Source organism: Amblyomma americanum, chromosome 11 (genome assembly GCF_052857255.1).
Source record: "Amblyomma americanum isolate KBUSLIRL-KWMA chromosome 11, ASM5285725v1, whole genome shotgun sequence".
NCBI lineage: Eukaryota > Metazoa > Arthropoda > Arachnida > Ixodida > Ixodidae > Amblyomma > Amblyomma americanum.
The window spans coordinates 58,331,638-58,350,790 of NC_135507.1; the positions used below are offsets into that span (position 1 = coordinate 58,331,638).

Sequence of the window (19,153 nt, forward strand, 5' to 3'; positions counted from 1 at the left end):
CACCATATTGGCTATTAAAAATCGACGTGATTTTTTGAGAGGGTGAAATTTCATTTTTTGGGCTGCCCGATCTTTCTGAGGTTTTCGTGGTCTCTCGAGAGTCTTAAAAATCAGTTGCAACTGTTCAGCATGAAAATATATTTAGTATAAGGGCATTATACATTTAGTATAAGGGCATTATGTTCCAAATTATGTGCCAAAAAAAGTCTGCAGAGCTAGAGATGGTGATATGTTGGGCATGAGCACCGACTGCTCCTTCCTTGGCTCTAGTGGACTGAATGATGTCGCCGGCTCCATGGCCTGTGCTCCTGAAAGTGTTCTATTGCTAGGAACCTCGAGTCATATTGTGCATAGTCACTTAGAACTCAAGGACGAAGTGGTAATGCTCATCAATGGAAGCCCTCCAGCTAGTGACATCCACTTAGTGTCATGACATCATGGTCAACTGCCTTGCACCTGCTAGCTACCATGATGATGCCACACTAGAAGGTGCACGGTGACTGACTGTGATGTCATGAGACTAAATCAACACTGACACGACACTAGGTTGACGCCATTGGTTGGTTGGCATCCTTTAAAGGGACCCTGCAACACCTTTCGAACTTAAAGATAAGCTCGCTCAAGTGCAAGGCCGAGTGTCGTGAACATCTGAGCCAAATAATATGCTTCTGCATGCAGCACAGGACCCACAGTCGTGCTTGAAAGTTGGCAAACCCTTTCTGGCGACATTTTCGAACTTGCTGCCTACTCTATGTCATGTGTCTGCATCTTTCGGTTAAGAAAGGGCTATTGTCTGTAGACTGGTGATGGGGTTGAGTGTTTGAGCCCAGCAGAATAGCCCTGACCTTTCAGCTTGCATAAAGTGACAAGAGGAGGGAGAAAGGTGCAAACACACTGACATTCAAATTTTGTGCAAAGTAAAAAAAAGTTCATGCTGGAGCATAATTGTTAAGTGGCATCCTTTAGCATCCCAGGCATACCCTCAACTTTATTGGCTAGTGTTGCAGGGCCCCTTAAGGAGTTATTTAGCGCTTAGTTCTTGAATTCTAACCATAGCTTCTCTTGCACAAGGTCATTGCACAGTTACCTTTGAGGATGGCAGCATTGTAGTGGACGTCAGTATGTGCAGTTACTTCCTGCAGTCTTGGCCGTGTTTCTGAAGGTGTCTACTTTGGCAGTGCTTTTGACTTGGCGCAGCAAAAGTTGTGCATGCACCATGTTGTTTGCAATTTGCCCCTTTGAGTTGGAAGTTTGTGCATGACCCTGCATATTTGAATCTCCCGCAGTGGGACCGTGTGGTGCACGTGCATGCCTGTAGTAGTGGTGCATGTGCTGCGCTTGTGTGTAGGGTGCAAGCAGTGGTGATCCCCCTGTGCCGGAAACAACCCCCACGGTGGATGACCTCCTCGACTTGCAGTCTGAGCTGGACTGCTTGCAGGAGGTGAGTTGCACTCGCATCATCCAGCTGCACCTCACCCGTGGTGCAAGAACCGTTGAGGCAACAGTGCCGCACCTTGTGGAACGACAGGATTGGGTTCACCATTCGCGTGGCTTGTGCCTTTCTTTAGTGAGATTCCTGAGTTCGGGTGCCCTTACTGCACTGGGCTAGTTTTAGTTTGTTGGTGTGCTCATGTGAATTACCACTCTGATGCTGCCGCCGCGGTGGCTGAGTGGTTATGGTGCTGAGCTGCCGGCCCGGAAGGTGCGGGTTCGATCCCGGTCGCGGCGGTCAAATTTCGATGGAGGCGAAGCTCTAGAAGCCCGTGTACTATGCGATGTCAGTGCACATAAGAACCCCAGGTGGTCGAAATTTCCGGAGCCCTTCAGTACGGCGTCCCTCATAGCCTGAGTCACTTTGGGACGTTAAAACCCCATAAACCAAGCCAAACTCTTTTGATGCTGAATTAAGGGAGTCAGATGACCTTTATTTATAAGCATGTGTAACATAATGATAAAGAACAAGGTGCATTGTCGAGTTAATTGCAGCATGCAGCTTTTCGAAAGCTTGTATGTGCACTAGATTGAACTCAACACGGAACTCAGAAAAAATGAAGACGCAGCAGGAAACAAAACATTTTCTGTCATGCTGCTGTTCTTCTTGTGTGCCTGTGTTCTAGTTGCGCCTACAAATTTTTTTAAATTGAATGGTAAACATTGCACATATATTGAACAAGAAGGCGCCGGTCGTGTATGGCCTTGCATTTTCCAGTTTTTTGCGTAAGACCTGGGCAGGAGGTTTGTGAGCACCCTGAAATTCTCGTGAACTTGTTTAGGAGGGTAAATTTTTAACTGAAAGCAGAAGGGAAGAAAAGTTTGTGAAAGCCAAACACAACACAGTTCAGCCGAGAATTGTTGCAACAAACAACTGAGGAATCTAACAAGTGCACTTCGCAGCAAGGCTCTGTTGTGATTAGCATAGCATCGTAGCACTGAAGGGTTCAGATGGGCTTCACATGCATAGTGGTGCATAACAGTGTCACAAACTCCATGTCACTATGTGCTGTACTGGGTAGGTTTTGTAAATAGGCAGCCCCACTCGTCTGGGGTTCTCAGTGATTGTTACTAGTGCCCAAGGCACAGTGCTTCTCAGCTACTTTTGTTTCTGAGAAGCGCTTCCTTGAAGCATCAAATGCTGTTGGTCGCAGCAGCTGTGCTGTTGAGTCACGAGCGGAATGCTTTGCAGGGGATCCAGCAGATGGAGACGACGATAGCCGCCGCGGCCACGCTGGCATCACCCGACCCGTTTGACACATCATTTGTGTTCAACCCCAGGCAGGTGCGTCCTGGTGTGCAAGCCACTGTTTGTGTATGTGTGATAGTGTGCATGCATGTGTGTCTGCTGTGTGCAGTGGAGCATTGCTACGTAATGGCATTGGTTGCACTCGATGCTGTCACTTCAGGCGCTACCCTGGAGTGCACCAAAAATGCATACAGTACATTCAGAATGCACCCAGTACAACCACTGTGGGTGTGGTTTTGTGCAAAGTATCATAATTGATGCAAATAGCAACATCAAAATGCTTATCAAGTAAACACCCAAATGACCGTGAAAATAATTCTATTTCAAAGGTGCTTATTACGCTTGAAATTTCCAAAAAAAAAAAAAGGGCTGTTACTGCTGGGGACAAACTTTCTGTACAAAAAGGCAGCCATGCTACCCTGTACACTGTTTCACACAATATTATTCACTGCGTTCACTACTATATGGCATAAAATTAAAGTGAATAAAACAGCACGAAAGATGGGGATATAACGCGACTACACAAGCGTGTCACGTCCGTCATTTGCGGCGTTTCCTTCTCTTAACTTGATACACCAACTAGCCTGCCAAGTAGTCCTATTAGATGACATAAAAGTCCAGCTTATTTCCAAGATGAAGGATGCAAAATGCACTTAAAATGAAATCGCTGCTAGGTACAGCCCACTCTCAGAAAAAGTTACAAGTTCACTTTGTACACAGTTGTTTACATAGCATGTCAGGGTTAAAGCTGTTCCTCTTGTGCTGCGGTTTTCTCCAACCTTCTTGTTTGGTGGACACTATCTGCTGTCTGTCTTTTTGAAGGAGGTGTTACTGATGTAGAAAAAATGAAGTTGGTTCATCTCTGGTAAGGTATTACTTGCACGAAAAGACAAGACAAAAATGAAGAAACAGAGGTATTGACTCACTGACTTCTGTACCAAATTTTCATTCGACGCTGCATCCCAACATGTGTTACCGCGATTTGCGACACAGAGGTGGCCAGATGTTGGTGCCACACGTGCACTGCCTGCAGTGGATGGAAAGCTTTGCAGTGCACCTGTTTGCAAAATTGGTGACAGTTTGACAATGCAAGGAGCGAATTAAGAGAGAGACACTTTACCTTGCTGGGCACTTTCAAAGTGTTCGATGCCTGAGAAAAGCAGGAATTGGAGAAAAATGCACACAAATAGCAGTTATCGTGAGAAAAATGGAAATTCAACGATGTTTTCAGGTAGGATAATGTGAGCTTGCTTCATGCCCTCCGTCTTGAGCAGTCTTCATGCATTCTGTAATAAATGCTATTTGCAACTAGCCTCTCATTGCAAGGTCATTTTATTCTAGAGTTGTGCTTGTTTGGGCTTGTTGGTCTTGTCGCATGGCTAGAGGAAGCAGCCCAAAAAGACGAGGACAAGCACAGGAGCTAACAGGACAGGCGCCGAACTACCTACTATTTATTGAGAGCGTCCTCGTCTTTGCTTTGTGTGCTGTTAATGAATTTTCTGGTGTCATGTGGGTTTTGGCTTGCATTTAAGAACCTGCTCATCGCTCTCAGTAAATTGTTGCTAGTTCGGCACCTGTCTTGTTAAGCTTCTGTGGTCGTCTTCGTCTTTCGCGCTGCTCCCTCTGGTCAATTAATTCATTATTTACACAACACATATTTGGACACATCTAGTATGCTTAGTATGGTGTACTGTATTTCTTATCTCGAAATACTCATCTGTAATATAGCTTTACTTGGCATTTATCTTTAGTGTTGCTTTATGTAGTGCGGACTTGTGAGAAGAGGTGATGCATAACGGTTGTGAAAAAGTTGTTTTAGTTTCTTCTTGCATTGTGCAGCATTGTCATAGCGTACAAATTGCGCTGGGCCTCAAAGAGAGCAGTGGGATGTTACTTTAGGCATTTCAAACAAATTGCAGTACATATCAAAAAGAGCAATGTTCTTATCAACATAGCCAATGAGGATGCTCTCGTATCTTAATGAAAGTGGACAATTAGACTGCTTTAAAAGGAATCCGCAGGAGTGTGTCGTGGCCTTGTTTGGCACTGGTGCATTCAAGGACTAATGTGCACCGAGGTTGACGTGGAGGAGAACTTCAGTCCACTAAGCAACTTCTCAGGGCCCAGACAAAGGCGGATCCTTATGCAGGATTGTTGGCTCGCCCACACAGGCTTCCCCCATCCCTTGTTTGTTTTGTGTTCACATATTGCACATGTGATACGACACCGGCTAGACCCGTGGCCAAAAGCTGTTCATAGATTTAAGACAGTGCTGTATAAAATCGTACAGATAACCTACTTCAGCCTGTAGGCTCATGCTAGTACTACTGGTTAAACTCTTGGCTTGGCTTTGGTTTGGCTTGCCTTGGCTTGGCGCCAATCAGCTCGGGTGCCAAGGCCAGCCAAGCCAAGGAAGAACTACAACAGGCTTCAGTTACATGGCGACTCAGGGTGAGCTTCCATTAACAGCTGTCGCTGTCGAAGTGTAGTACCCCGGGATGAGCATTCCGCAATGCAACTTTTACTCCCCCGGTCCTACCATTGTTGTGAGCTTGGTGCGTGAAGTGGAAGGGAAGCTACAGGTGCTGTTAAAACTACTACTGCATCATGTTTTTTTCCTCCCTCTTCCCTTTCTCCCTATGTGGCACAAGCAGCAGTATCATCTCGGGTCCCGTGCCTTCATGTCGGAGCCAGCAACACCCGTGGGACCTCCGCCACCTCTGCTGCCACCGCCGCCTCCTGCTGCCCGTGCCACCTCACAGTCCGCCGTCACCTTCGGAGGGGTGCGTGCCATTTGCTGCCACTGTTAGTGTAGGGAAGCTTTTTCAGGCCTGTAGATTCAGCTGGTTGGTACAAGGCTATCTATCAGGGAGTGTTAACTGCAAACAGTGACAGAGGTGGCATATGTGCTTGCCTTTTACTTTGTCCCTGTTTGTAGCGGTGGGACACAAACTAGCGCGCCGTGAAAAGCAGCTTTGCTTTTCTAGGGCCCATTGGAGGGCTCTCATTTCCAGTTGGAGCCAAACACTCCAAATGGAAGGGGAAAATAAGGAAAGGTTATGGCATCATTACATATGCATGGAATGTGTTCCTTTCCCTGATCTGTGGGCAGTGAGGATTGCCATGCCACTCCTGTCAATTGTTCTCTCTCTGGCCAGTATTACAGATCACTATATTAAAAAGATGCTGGTTAGAGGACACAGTGTAATTGTAGGGAGTAATTGAAAAAATTTTCATTCAGAGAGAAATGGTTGTTTTGCCGGGCAACAGTGGCCGCTGTCGAAAATGCACCACCTCTGGTTTTGCAGTTCAGGTGCTCCTGGAAGTTCTAGGTGCACTCAAAAGGGGAAGGGGTAGGATGTAGTGCAGATGGCGTCGCCCCAGGTAAAGGTAGAAAGTGCTAGCAAAAGCTAATACAGCGGTGTGTTCTTGGTGTACAACTTAGTGTTGAAGTTTGCAATAAAAGAATACAGTTTACAGCTACACACTGCTCTGGCTGATAACACATTGGCATTCGATGTCACCTGATTTGTGAGCCAGAGTCCAACAAGTCCCAACTCAAACAAAAATGTTTCCCAGTTTTTCTCAATTTGAGAAGTATGAAATTATTTTTGAAGCAAAAGCTTCATTACGCTAGGTAAAGCCAATTTCGCCGTGTTGCCGGTTGACCTTTAAGTGAGCCAGAGGTGAAGTGTGACTATAAGCCTTACCATATGTTTTCCACCACTTGACCTTTGACCTTTCGATTCGCCTGTAGAGGGTGGTAGAATAGACTGCAGCATTCATTGGGTGACCAACCTCTCGTGATCAATCAGTAATTTAACTACCACCTGTCAGTGTGGCAGGGTGGACGTGCTGCCTATCTAGTGTGCAGAACCATAGCTTTTGCTCTCTAACCTGGTTCAGCAGTTGTTAAACTGCAGCCAATTTTTGTAGGTGTTTTCAGACGTGTAGCAAGCAGTGCTAAAAATATATTTGATAATGAGTTGTTCATTGTAGGTATAGTGCTGCCAAAAGATGGCACAGGAGCTCTATGACAATGCGCATCAGATTTCCACTCACTTTTTCACTCACTTTGCATCTAAACTTCGCAGCTGCAGTTTTGTATCTTACTTTGTGGCAAGGCCTTGGCTAACTATGCTGCTGCCATAGCGTTTCTCACGCAACTGGCTATGGTGTGTCCAGCCCAGTTGCACCTAGAGCAGTAGAGCGGGCCTTTTGATGGTTGTGAGTTGTCGGCAACGTGGTCTTCAACTTTACAATGATGGCAGAGTTGTTGGGAATTCCGTCGAAGTGCCTTGGGCGTCTTGATGGGTGGATCCCACCATGGGAGGCTTGGATGCAATGCGGGAAAATTAGTAACATTGCATTCACCACTTGCATTAACTACTGTTTCCCGCTGGCTGGCGTGGAGCAAGCATGTTTGCAAAATGCCTAGTTTGCAATGCTGATCGAAGCGAAGCCCACTGATGAGCAGGTCTCTGGTAGCTTTGTCCACTTAGTTACTCAAGCTGGTTAAAATATGAGGGTTGACAAAGGCAAGATCTTGGGCAGCCTGAGCACTTCTCAGAGGGGGCGGCACATAGTTGAAGCGGCTCCATGCTTTCTCCGTCAGTGTCCCAGCGGTCTTGACTTGGTCAGTGCTACTACTTGACATGTCGCATTGACATTTAGGATGAGCTCTCAATTTTATATCAAGGTCCAGGGCTAGAACTAATATATTTTAGTCATGCGTGGAACTTCACCACAACATATCTGTCCACACTTGCAATATCTTTGCACTGCTGTCTGTCAGGCTGCTTTACTGTGCATACCATGATCACAATGGCTTCCATCCCGACACCACCTTGTTATGCCCGCCATCCACCTCAGTCTCATCCCCAAGCTACTTGGCATCACTACCTCCAGCAGCTCATGGCGCTCGGCTGGATAACAACACAAAGGTCAAGGTTTGCACAGTTTATATGGCCACACTACATTCATGGTAGTGTAGGTGTACGAGGACAGGTTATCCATTTTATCAAAGTTAATTAGAGGAAAATGTAGCAGACCAAAAAAATAGCCTCGATAGAATCTGGGGGCCTCTGTGGGCAATTTGTGGAAACGCACTTCTGTAGCTTCAACACTTGGCATTTAGCTTGTGTATCTGCAAATTTCTTTTTCTTTTTTTAATTCTGCTCAGGCTCTTAAATGTGTTCCATTGCGCACCATCTTCACCAATTGCAGACAGCGCAGCAGCAGCACCGTGCTGTGCTGCCGCCGCGGACCCTGCCGTTTGGCGCCCTGCCTCAAGTGACGGCCTCCCTGCCCCCCACGCCCTTGCCCGACCTTTTTGCCGACCTCGACCCGCTGGCTGAGGGCAAGAGCAGCAAGGGGAGCAGCGGCTTTGGGGAACTCAGGAGTCCCCCAAAGACACTCGCTGAGCTGCTCAAGACGGTAAGATTCCTTTCCTTGTCCGCAAGTGCCTACTCTCGAAAATGGGGTCGGTAGATGTCCGAGGTTTGGCGAATTATGTACTGCACTGTAGATGCACAGCATGGTGCTCGTCATTTTGGTTGGAAATTTTGTGTATTGGCAGCTGTGGGGAAAAAAAAAATTGAAATTTCCTGGCAGTGCAAGATCGCAGTCGATTTGTTCTTCGATGCTGGAATAGGTGATACGAAGCACCGGCCACATTTCTGAGTTTTGGCTGTTTGCCTGGCTTCTGTTGAAATTGCATGTTTTTTTTATTCCTTTGTTGTTCCTGTGTGTGTAAACTTTCATCGCTGGGTGAACTGCAGGGCAGTTTAGCTGGGGTTGTTCTATGCCATAAAAAAAGATTTTCTTGCTTAGTCCTAAAAACTCTGTTTTGGGCCCTTTTTTCTGCACTATTTCATAGCACATTTGATCCCGGGTTTATTGAATTGTTTAGACCAGATTGGCAGAGCATAGCCTTTAAAAACCACATGTAAAAGTACAACGCTATTGTTCACATTTGTTAAGTATGGCATTTGTTCAGTGATATATTTGATATATCAAGCAGTGTGCTGTGTCCTTGTAAGTGGCATTTTTCCTAACGGCACTCCTGTAATCTTTTTGCACATAGAGCCGGGTGAGCAGCGCGGCGTTGGACTAGTTTATATGCTTTGTATAGTTTATGTAGTTCATATACTATATGCATAATCTATATAAACTGGAGTCTATATGCTGTATGCATCATACATAGTAACTTTGCTGAATACGTGCTGGCAGTTGCTAGCCCAAAAATATCCCTAATTTCCTAGCTATAATTCTTTAAAGTTCTCTGAAATGTCATTAGGATTTCCTTTTTTTCTCTTTTTTTTTTCCTTTGGGCCCAGTTTTAACTGAAAATTTGGGGGAAATTGAAAAATTCTCCAAATGGGACATCACAGAGTGTGGTTGTCGTCTATCAGAGGTGGCGTGCCGTTTATTGGGCCGCCGTGTTGCCGTTTGCGCAGACCAGCGGCTGGCAGACATTTGACGAGGAGGAAGAAGAGGACGAGGGTCTCCCACCACCCGCCTTTCCGCCCCCGCCACCACCGCTGACCACGCTGGACGAGGGCTTCTGCAGCGGCAGCAACGCGTCCTCCGTGTCCCCATCCCTGCCGCCTGTGGCCACCGCCACAGCAGCTGCAACTGCCGCCCCCTCCTCGTCCTTGTCCAAAAGCAACAACATCTTCAGCCGCTGCGGAGGACAGGACCCCTTTGCTGATGAGTTCTTTGCGGCCCCTTCCACTCCTGGCAGCAAGGTGAGCGGTGAGACGATGATGAACTGTGGAACCATGGGCAATGCTTGCATACTTTGGAAATGTGCTCCGTGTACCATATTTACTCACATGATAAACCCAACCCCCACATTTTTCGTTGAATGTTTCCTTTTTTTTTTTTAACATAACTTAAGAAGCACGCATGTTACCTTCAAGGCCGGTGTTCAGCGTGTTTGCTTTATCCCTGCGATCGGCCGGCACCTTTGGCTATCGCAAAATCATTGGATCGCACTGTGATACAGCAAACACCTTTTGAAGTAAATTAGGTAAGCACCAGCGACACAAACAGGTGATGCGGGGATGCGACTTGTCAACAGTGCGCTTGTGTTAGTGATGGATGGGCGTGTGTGCAGTTGAATGGACGTACGACACGAAATTTCAACTCCCACAAAAAAATCTTCATTGGGTTCATGGGTTCATTCCCGTCTTCCCCTCCCCCTGTTTTTCTGAAGTTTGAAATTTGAGTGAGTTGCACCATATGCAGGTAATTGTCTGCGAGATCCACGCAACTGTATTGTATTAGGAGGTCATGTGCATGAAAAAGACTTCGCAACTCAGTAGGGGCATTTGACAAAGTTGAGTTTCTTCAACCTAGCCTGGCCAGATGTTAACAACTGCTAAGCTGCTCCCGTTTGGTTTTCAGTAAACATGTCAGTGCTTGCCACAAATGGAAAGAGGCTTTTTCTATGTACTAGTGGAGGTAGGTGGCCATATAGAATGAACCTGAGTTAGTTGGAGTTTGTAGGGAGTCTGCACCAGTACTGAAAATTATTGCTGGCCATTGATCAACTGTCAGGGCAGCAGGCAATGCCTGGTGAAACCCTCTAAACAAAAGCCATTATGTTGGCTTGGAAATTGATAACTGTTTTTTATTGGAAATTGATAACTGTTCTTATTGACTACTTGCACCAGGGCAAGGCAAGCGTAACTGTTAGATATAGGAGATCCCATTACTATGGGGCCTCCTTCTGTATAAATTTGTGCATGTTATAATTTCTTTTATATAGGCAAACTGGTTCGGTTTCTGAATAGCTGAAAAAAAAAAACGGTGTACTGGGTTTTACAGTGAAGTCCATTACAGAGCTCTAATTTCATCTTGCTCCCACTTCAAATTCTGGCTGAGTGAGAAGAAATTTTCATCCATTGAAGGTGCTATCACTGCCATATGTGTATTTTGCCACCTTTTTGATGGCATGAAAAATCTGATCAAATGCAGAGCTTTCAATAAAAACTATGTTTAAAAATAATTAAGACTTTTTTTTTTCCAGAAAATGGTGTTTGTCAAGTCTGGTCTAAATGCTTTTGTTAAAGCATCCTCATTAATTTAATAGCTGGCCAGTGTGTGAAAGTTTAAATAAATTACAATTCTTTGTTTTTTTGCTAATGGATTGCTCTCCATTGCCAAATGGCCTTGTGATAGTGAGGTGTAAAGCATGAAAACAACAAATCTTCGTTCCTGAAATGCATTCATATTTCAGGCAGCCTGTTCTGCTCTGCCATACTTTCAGTAAAAAAGCATTGGCCAGCAGATTTATTGTCATCACCATGCTTTTGAAGAAATTAGATCGACAAATTTGCATGACTTTTTGCTATACGATTTGGCACTCCATAATGGTTGGTGGTTAAGACATTTGGCTGCTGAGTGCGAGCTTGGAGGTATAGTTCTGGTTGTGACAGTCATACCATGTGCATCAAAGTGATGCGCATGGAATGTAAAGATACTCTTATGCCTAGATCATAATGCACATTAATGGATGCTGAAAGTTGAAATTAATCCGTCACGGCGCATCTCATAGCCAACATTGTTTATTTTGGCGCACAAATATCCAATAATCAATCGCTCAATTAATCATGCTATTTAGACAGCAGCATTGGAAATAATTATGGCACCCAGTATTGACTGGCGACCAAGTTTAGTGCACTCAAGTATTCTTTTCTGAGGTTTCTTGTGTTTCTCTGTTTTGCAAAGCTAGGATATGAACCACCTGTCTTTGCAACGTCACTGCTTTCAAAAGTCGGTCGGGGACAATGTGTGACGGGGACGTTGCGGTCTCTTTCTTCACCAGAACTTCACAGCCAATGCAAGCCCAGCCAGGCCTGTCCTACTGCCTGGACTGGCAACAAACAGCTCGCCGTGGCCCATGTCACCGCAGGCGACGCTTCCCTTGCGCCGCTAAAACAGCTGCCACCACCCAGCTGACTGGCAGCGACAATATTCACAACACGTGCTCACACAACGATCAGGCGGCTCCAACACACCAAATCAACGCTGACCCCTTTTCCTCTCCCTAACACCACCTTTATACCAGAGGAAACTATACATATATATATATTCCCAATTTGCCAGTGCCAGCCCTGGAACTGATTTTTTAGAATAATAGGAAGCAAGGCGCGCCCTTTTTCCCAGCGCGTTCCCCTTCCCCTGCGAATCTTAGCGAACTCATTCTTCGCTCTCAAGGTTGTGCTTATGTGGGGAAGTAAAGAGTATCGATTTCGTCCAGTTTTGTCGTCGTTGGTTTGGAAAAAGAGGGTTGCGTGGCGTTGGTCTGTGTCATCTGCTCTGGGCGCGCTCATCGTTGCCCGAAGCAGTCCACGGTGCTCTTGATGTCGTGTGCTGGTGTGTGTGTAGCCGGTTTTGTGTGTTTTCTGGTGCACGAATGCGTTGGAAAGCGTGGCACCACGTGCCGTCGAGTTTGGCGGCTCGCAGCACTTCGCCACTTGCAAAATGGAATGCTCACAAGCTTCTTTTTTGCTGCCTCTGCAGCGGGAAAGGTTGGTGCACCCAAGCCAAATATAAATTGCTGTTTATACACTGTTCACAAAAAGAAGCTAGGCCGCAGAAGCCGCGGCCAGTGACGTAGTGAGAGTTTATATAGTGCGTTGAGTTTGTTTCATTCCTGTTTTGATTGTGGATGACGGTGATGTCTCGCTTTCGAGTCGCGCATTGCCGTAGTTTGTTGCAACGGCTTTTATCTTACCGCAGCGGCCAGGCCGATGTCTCGGAGATCGCACCGCACGTTTTGTGTGCGTTGAGGGCACTCACAAGTCACAGATTTATTTTAAAGTTACTCAAACATAGCTCACTCATCTTAAGTGCAACTGTGTTGATGCGTGACTCACTGCAAAACGGCTTCGGCGTGTTTATTATGACGGAGGTTGCCCACTTGCAGCCACTAATTACGAATAATTACGAGTTGCGAGATTTCGGAGTGCCCCGCTATGAAAAAGTCTGGCTTTAGGGCCAAATTTTTATAGCCCTGCTACTGTTCGTAGTGCCCGGTTTACATATTGGGTGAGCTGTAACTAGGTTACAATTTATGGACTGCAGTTTCATTTTCAGACGTTCGGCCACAGTGTGGTCATTACTTTGGTTTTTGGGGCTTCAGACGAGAATCGGGGTCTTGTGCATTTTGATGCCAGCATGGCTTCTGCAGCTTTTCAAAGGCACTGCGCAGTTGTGTTCCGCATTTGAGCATGTATGGTAATTGAAGCCAGCCCCTGGCAGTGTCAGATCGGGAGTATTGCACATTTTCTCCAGTTTTTATATTCTGATCCTGTGAATCTCAAGGCATGCATTGCAAGCAGTGTGAATCAGTAACATGCGCCAAAGGTTTCATGATAATGCGATACTTTTCAGCAAGGCCTTTGGATGCAACTAAACATGTGCTAGTGCTTATTGACTCCTTGTTGCTAGAGCTCTCTTAATTTCAGCTCTTTTGTTCTTTTCATGCCGAAAGGTTAGCATGGGGCTGTCAGCAAAGCTCTAGGGCATATTATTCAGTGTCGTGATTAATGGGAAAAGTTCGTATCTCTTACACTGACGGGGTTCTTTCAGAGTTTGCGAACGATTGCTTCTTTGATAGTGCAGACTTGCGAGCCGTTTGTCCTTGTCACTTGCCGAAACAGGTGATGGATTGGCCTGCCTTTATTCTGTATGGTAGGCACATTACAGCATTGCAAAATGCAGAACACCTGAGTGGTGAGTGATAGGCATCAATTGTACCATCTCGAAGCACGTGGAGGGTTCCTGTATCTAGTGAGCGAGAACAGCTCATAAAATATAACATCCTCCCTACATTTTGCATTAATGGTAAATGTTTGCATGAGAATGCACAGTCCAAACTCATTGTGCGACAAAGGAATCGACCAACGAGTTTGCTTTCCATTACACTAAAAAGATTGTAAACTGCAAAAAGATTGTATACTGACATAGTAGAAGTGACTGAACAAAGAAAAGGTTGTGCATAAGCTAGCTTGCTTATTGGGTTTACTGCAGTGATGTTTTCATGTGGTCCTATTTGAGGTCGTTTTTCCTTCCTTCAGCTTGAAAACTGTCAATTTGGAAAAAGCAAGACAATGTCCGATTTCATAAATTCTTCCCTGCTTCAGATTGAAAACTTTGTAAATTTGGAAAAAGTGACTATGTATGTCTTTCTTAAAATTCCGTAAAATTTAATGAAAATTTCCTTTTGCCTATTTTTACCTCTAATTTCTTGAAAAAGGGAAAGTTCCCCAAATGAGACATCACTGGTTTACTGTTTTGAGCAGTGTTGAGGTGAAGTTGGTCAAGTTTGGCTTTTGGAGAAGCTCTAAGCTAGGAACAGCTGATTTCTGCTAGTCCCAGTTGTGTGCCACTCCCTTCAGCTGTAATTTTGCTGTAAACTAGGTAAACTACCAGTCTCAGTAGAACATTATCGTTGTTGGCATTGTAGCTGTAATGTGAATACATTAAGGAGGCACAAATGTTCGTTCACCCTAATACAGATTGAGGGATGACTTAAGTGAGCATCTGCATATCTTCCAGCATGAAATGCTTAGCTAGATCACAGTAGATGCTATTGAATCCCTGTTCCCAAAATGAATTTTTTCAAACTTTCGACCATGTGGATACACCGACATGTATGATTTTGTATCATTGATTTTTGTTGAATGTTTCAATGTCTGTGCACAAGCCCATTAATGTCCACTGTATGAATTTCCTCTTGCGTTTACGTGGACCTGTTACATGCAATACCTGCTGCAGATGACTGAGGCTAGTGTGTGCGTTGATGGCTGTTGGTGGTCGTCCGATGATGGTTGTGGTTCGACGTAAGTTTCCTCCTTCATTCCACAAAGCTTTGACCTGTCGATTGCCAAAGTTCTGAAACCAATGTTGTGAGGAATTATTCACCTTTTGCTCTGGAACTGCAAAGCAGCATCGCTCATTATGCCTTTTCCTTCAAAAGTGGGCCAAATCATAAAACTATAGTCTTTTAATTGTTGCCACGAAAAAGGCACTCTGCCGTTTCATTGGTGCAAGGTGTGGGAACGTTCATGTTTATCGATGCCAAAGCATTGTTACAGGCTACATTCCGTGACTCGACGTTGAGCGAAGTGGCACAGTTGCGCGCATTTGAGTTTTTCCTCCCCAGTGCGCCCCTATGCATATTGAATTGAACCTCTTGTATGCCTCCTCCTTTGATCAGAGGTTCATTGAAAGTTTGCAATGCTCAGCATAGGCTAGACAGAAGTCCTTTCAGGCCATTGTTTCAGGATGTGGATTTTTCTTCTTATGAAGAGAGATGGCAAAGGGTGAGAGAAAAGCATAGTTGTCAGTCGAGCTCATTCTTGCCAAGTTTTGCATGCTTGCTTGCTACCACCGCATTTATTCGAATCCACGCCGATAGTTTTTTTTTTCAAACATGAGATATGTAACTCCTAGGTCGGCTTGGGATTTTGTCGCTGTATTAGTAAAATACAATGACAACGCATAAAAACTAAAAACTTAGCACGCATGTGATGCCCCCACGAAATACCAATAGGAGACAGCATTATAGCCGTTACTATCCGTAGCCTGCGCCGATAAAAGCTTATACGAGCATTGGCTATTTTGACCTTGTTTCCTATTCGTTTGGTGGCGTAGGCACGTGATAAGGTCAGCGATGATGAGGACGAGCATGCTGTTCCTGCTGTCGTTCGCATTGTTTCTTCGGCTGGCTTACATTCGAAGAAGGTTTTCCTTTCTTATTTGGCCTTCAACTTTCAGGTGCCGTCTTAGTCTACGCCGGCCTAGGTTCGAGTAAATATGGTAAAAGAAGCGGTTACTTGATTATGAAATGTAATTAGTTACCCTTTTTATGTACCACTGCGACCCTTGCAGTCCTCGGTAAAAGTCGCAGTTTATATTTTCTGGAACATAATTGGGGCAGAACCATTTCTTTCAGATACAAGAGATGAGAGTATCAGATTATAATTGGAATGCTTGCCATGTATGCAACAGCTAGCTGCAAGGCATGTAGTTATTTGTTTTTGGCTTTGAAAAGGGTTTGTGGAGTTGACAGAATGTACTCTTAGGTTTTTCCTGTTGAGGATAGGGTTTGCTAGCAGTGGGCTAGGTTTAGTGTATTTTTTCTCGGCGAACCTCTTAGTGCATAGGGCACTTCTTTGCCGCTCCTTGTGTGATATGCTTCTGTAGCTTGTAGAATTTGGTCAGAAGCTTTGCAACCTCCTTTGTATTGTTAGTCATGTGCGGAGACCCAAGTTGAGTAGTACTTTTAACCGTGCGGAGGTTTCGGCTACTGACTGTACAGCATTAACATATTTTCCCTGACGAAGGTCATGTGATATGACGTATCATGTGCAATCATGTCCCTGGTGTCGAGTTTTGTGAAAAATGTGTTTGGTGTGGATTTATATCTGAAAAGTGTACTACTGGTGGAAGGCCTCTGGAGAGTGATTAACTGCAGCGAAGCGCTTTTGTTTGGTATCGTATTGTTGAGTTAGTGCAATACTTGTTTCACCAGCGCTTACTGAGCAAAGCACCAGAAACTTACGGTGCCAAGAATCTCTGTGTGAAAATACTAAGCAGTGATGAGTTGAGTTTATTTTGGTGAAGAATTGCAGCCTGATTAAACTGGGTGCATGTTGTGTTTTGATAAGCTATTGCTGTGTGCAATATCTCACCAGAGTGCTTGTTATTAGAGTTTGAAGTGCGGCAGGACTGGACCCGAAGCACGGAGCAGTGCGCAGTGAATTTTCCGAGCCAATAGCACACAGACAGTTGCATGAGATACAGTATTTAGAAGCTTATTGGAGACACTCATCAGCAGGATGCGTCTTTAGGATGTCTTTCCCCTGTATGGCCCGACGTATTACATGCAATGAGTCAGTCGATGTGTAAAGTTTTCATTTTTATGCTTGCAGAAGTATATCAGTTCCTCACATTACTACAGAAATGACCATTTTCTGTATATTTATCAAAGCGAAGTACCAGCTGCAAGAGATGCAGGGGGCCTGCCGAAAGATAATTTATGCTAAGCCTAGAGCGAAATTGAACATTTCGTTGTTCATAGTGCTACATTAGCAGGTGATTGAACAGTTTTGCATTGCGCCGTTGGTTTCTTGTATACACCCGAGTGGTTTTGCACACTGTCATCATTCTTCGACATCCGGAAATAATCACAGCTTGTAATTTTATTATTCTTGCAGTTACCCGAGCCTAAACTTTCTCTGAGCACACTGCTGCATTGCCAGATAGCAAAGCAGTTTTGTATTTTGCTGTTTTATTTTATGCGCCTGAGTTTCTGCACAGTGTTATTGTTCTTAGACATCCGAAAATTATTTTCTGTCCAATTTTGATCGTGCATTAATATTTTTCTTCAGTTAGCTACCATCCTTTTTACATTTCTGCAATGTAGGGATTGCTTCAGCTGTTCACAAAATACTAGTTTCATAGCTGTTATCTCATTTTCTTCGCCTGAGCATTTTACTCAGTTAAAATAAAATCGCATTTGGGGTAGTCCAAAGTTGCAGTTCTGGTCACTGTTCAGATCTGCACGGTGTGACCACATACTAGTTACTTCTTTGATTTATTAACCTTTGTTGATTTGCTACCCAGCAGAGGTACAAACACAGTTTTTGTCAGTATCGACCCACACTGAAATCAGATTAGATTGGTTGTGTTGCAACGCAGCGATTTTTGTAAATAAGAGCCGAATTTTTTCTAAGGCTGTTCTGTAGCCTACCACTCTGGTCGTGAAAGAAAAGTGGCCTAATTGGAGTGCATGAATTTTGTATGTGTTGAGATCTGGTCTCTGATAGGTACTCAACTAAAGTTGCAGCATAAACAGTTGTCAACTCACTCTAACCTCATCCACACATGTGGCGTCACCCAGGTTGTTGGCTAGCTATTCATTTAACTATCAGTTGTGACACTCTGTCGGCTATTCTGGTTAGCTTACCAAGATTTCAAAAGCACGGCAGTGTTCCGAAAAATCGAGGCATCACCATTTTGGTCTGTAGAGTTGACGTTAGTCCCTAGACTGAGAACTTTTAAGAGCAAGTACAAGTCAAAAGGAACTGCCTCAACATGGGTCTCCAGGAGTCGATGAAAGGTTTTCGAGTGTAGTATATATACTGCCTTCTGTGGCCATGCTTGGAATGGTAAAGGCTCTCTGCCAGGTAGCTGAACTGTGCCTGACCCGTGTTACCTTAGCAAGCCTCCCGCGCTCACCTGATTAGGAGGGCTCCCAAATGTAGAGGTTTTTAAAAACCAGTGCTGCAGAGGTCAGATACCTGCTCACCCAAGCCAAATACGACGTTACAGCCCAAAGTCGTGCATACAACTCGCATGCCTGTGCTGAATGCTCTGAAAAACTGGAAGTCTTCCTAAAATTTTGAAAGGAGTTTGTGTGAAAACTGCATTGCTGAGTTTTTGCAAGGCTACAGATTACGTAAGCGTGCACTTTTCTTTGTCCCGGATTGCTCGTAAAAACTGCGGGGCAGTTTAATGTGTCTGTGGTGAATTGTGAGCTAGGCCTAATTCAAGCGTGATTTAACTGTTGTGATGGGTTTACTGTCTTCCTTGTGAAAAGCAATTATGCTGTGACGCCAAATTGCTGATGGGATTTGTGAAAGGTTTTTTTGGGCTTTGCTGGAAAAAAAAAAAATGCGTTTGGCATGGCAGCACTGTTTGGCTTGGACAGCTGTGTACTCGTGCATGTTCAACCGTTGAACCTGTTTCCAGGAAGTGCCTTTGGGCACAATAGTAACTAGCCCTGTTTTTAGCTTACGACCACAGCACGAGATGCTTACGAAATGGCTCACAGGCTCAACCTGCCTAGACGAATCCGATTGCTTTCGCAGGCATTGTGGAGTGCGATGTGTTTGTCAATTAGCGTTTTCTACTTGCCTATTGCTGAAAAAAATATGGGTGTTCCCTGTTTATATGGATGAAGCTTCACTGCTAATATGGATGAAGCTTCACTGCTATCTAAGGTTGTGTCCATTTGTAGTAAACACCCCGTGTTCACTACAAAAAAAAGTGCGATTCCCTTATTCACTGAAATATCTTTACGGATTCAAACTTGTGGTATGGCATTGGATTAGTGGAAACGATGCAGGTTGACTGCATAATTTCATGCCATTTTGTTTGTGAGCATCTCGCGTTGTCATAAGCGCTGCTCTTTGTTCTTTGTGATCCTACATGCCAGTATGCCCACTTTCAGGACTGAGCAGTGTCCCGCCCTCCCCTGATTGGGCAGCCTGTAGGTTTGAAATAAAGTGCAAAGCAACGATTGCGCACTGTATTTGTTGTCTTGGAAGAACCTGCTTGAACCGATCACTGGCAGGTTGGTCACCTGTTGTTTTGGTGACCGCAACCTGTACC

At 44.8% G+C, this 19,153-nt stretch overlaps 1 protein-coding gene across 7 annotated transcripts in view; it reads left to right on the plus strand.

Moving 5' to 3' along the window:
• The window catches only part of LOC144109398 (uncharacterized), an 80,408-nt gene extending 61,335 nt beyond the window's left edge, over nt 1-19,073 (plus strand). For 2 of the 7 annotated variants that reach the window (XM_077642181.1, XM_077642183.1), the window contains exons 6-11: nt 1,349-1,441; nt 2,684-2,776; nt 5,395-5,523; nt 7,967-8,176; nt 9,199-9,489; nt 11,574-19,073. In XM_077642181.1, coding sequence (XP_077498307.1) covers nt 1,349-1,441; nt 2,684-2,776; nt 5,395-5,523; nt 7,967-8,176; nt 9,199-9,489; nt 11,574-11,684 — 927 coding nt within the window. In that variant the 3' untranslated portion in view covers nt 11,685-19,073. Of the gene's footprint in view, nt 1-1,348; nt 1,442-2,683; nt 2,777-5,391; nt 5,524-7,966; nt 8,177-9,198; nt 9,490-11,573 lie in introns of all 7 variants that reach the window. The other 5 variants (XM_077642180.1, XM_077642182.1, XM_077642185.1 and 2 more) reach the window with 3 other exon arrangements.
• The last annotated feature ends 80 nt before the right edge of the window (nt 19,074-19,153 follow it).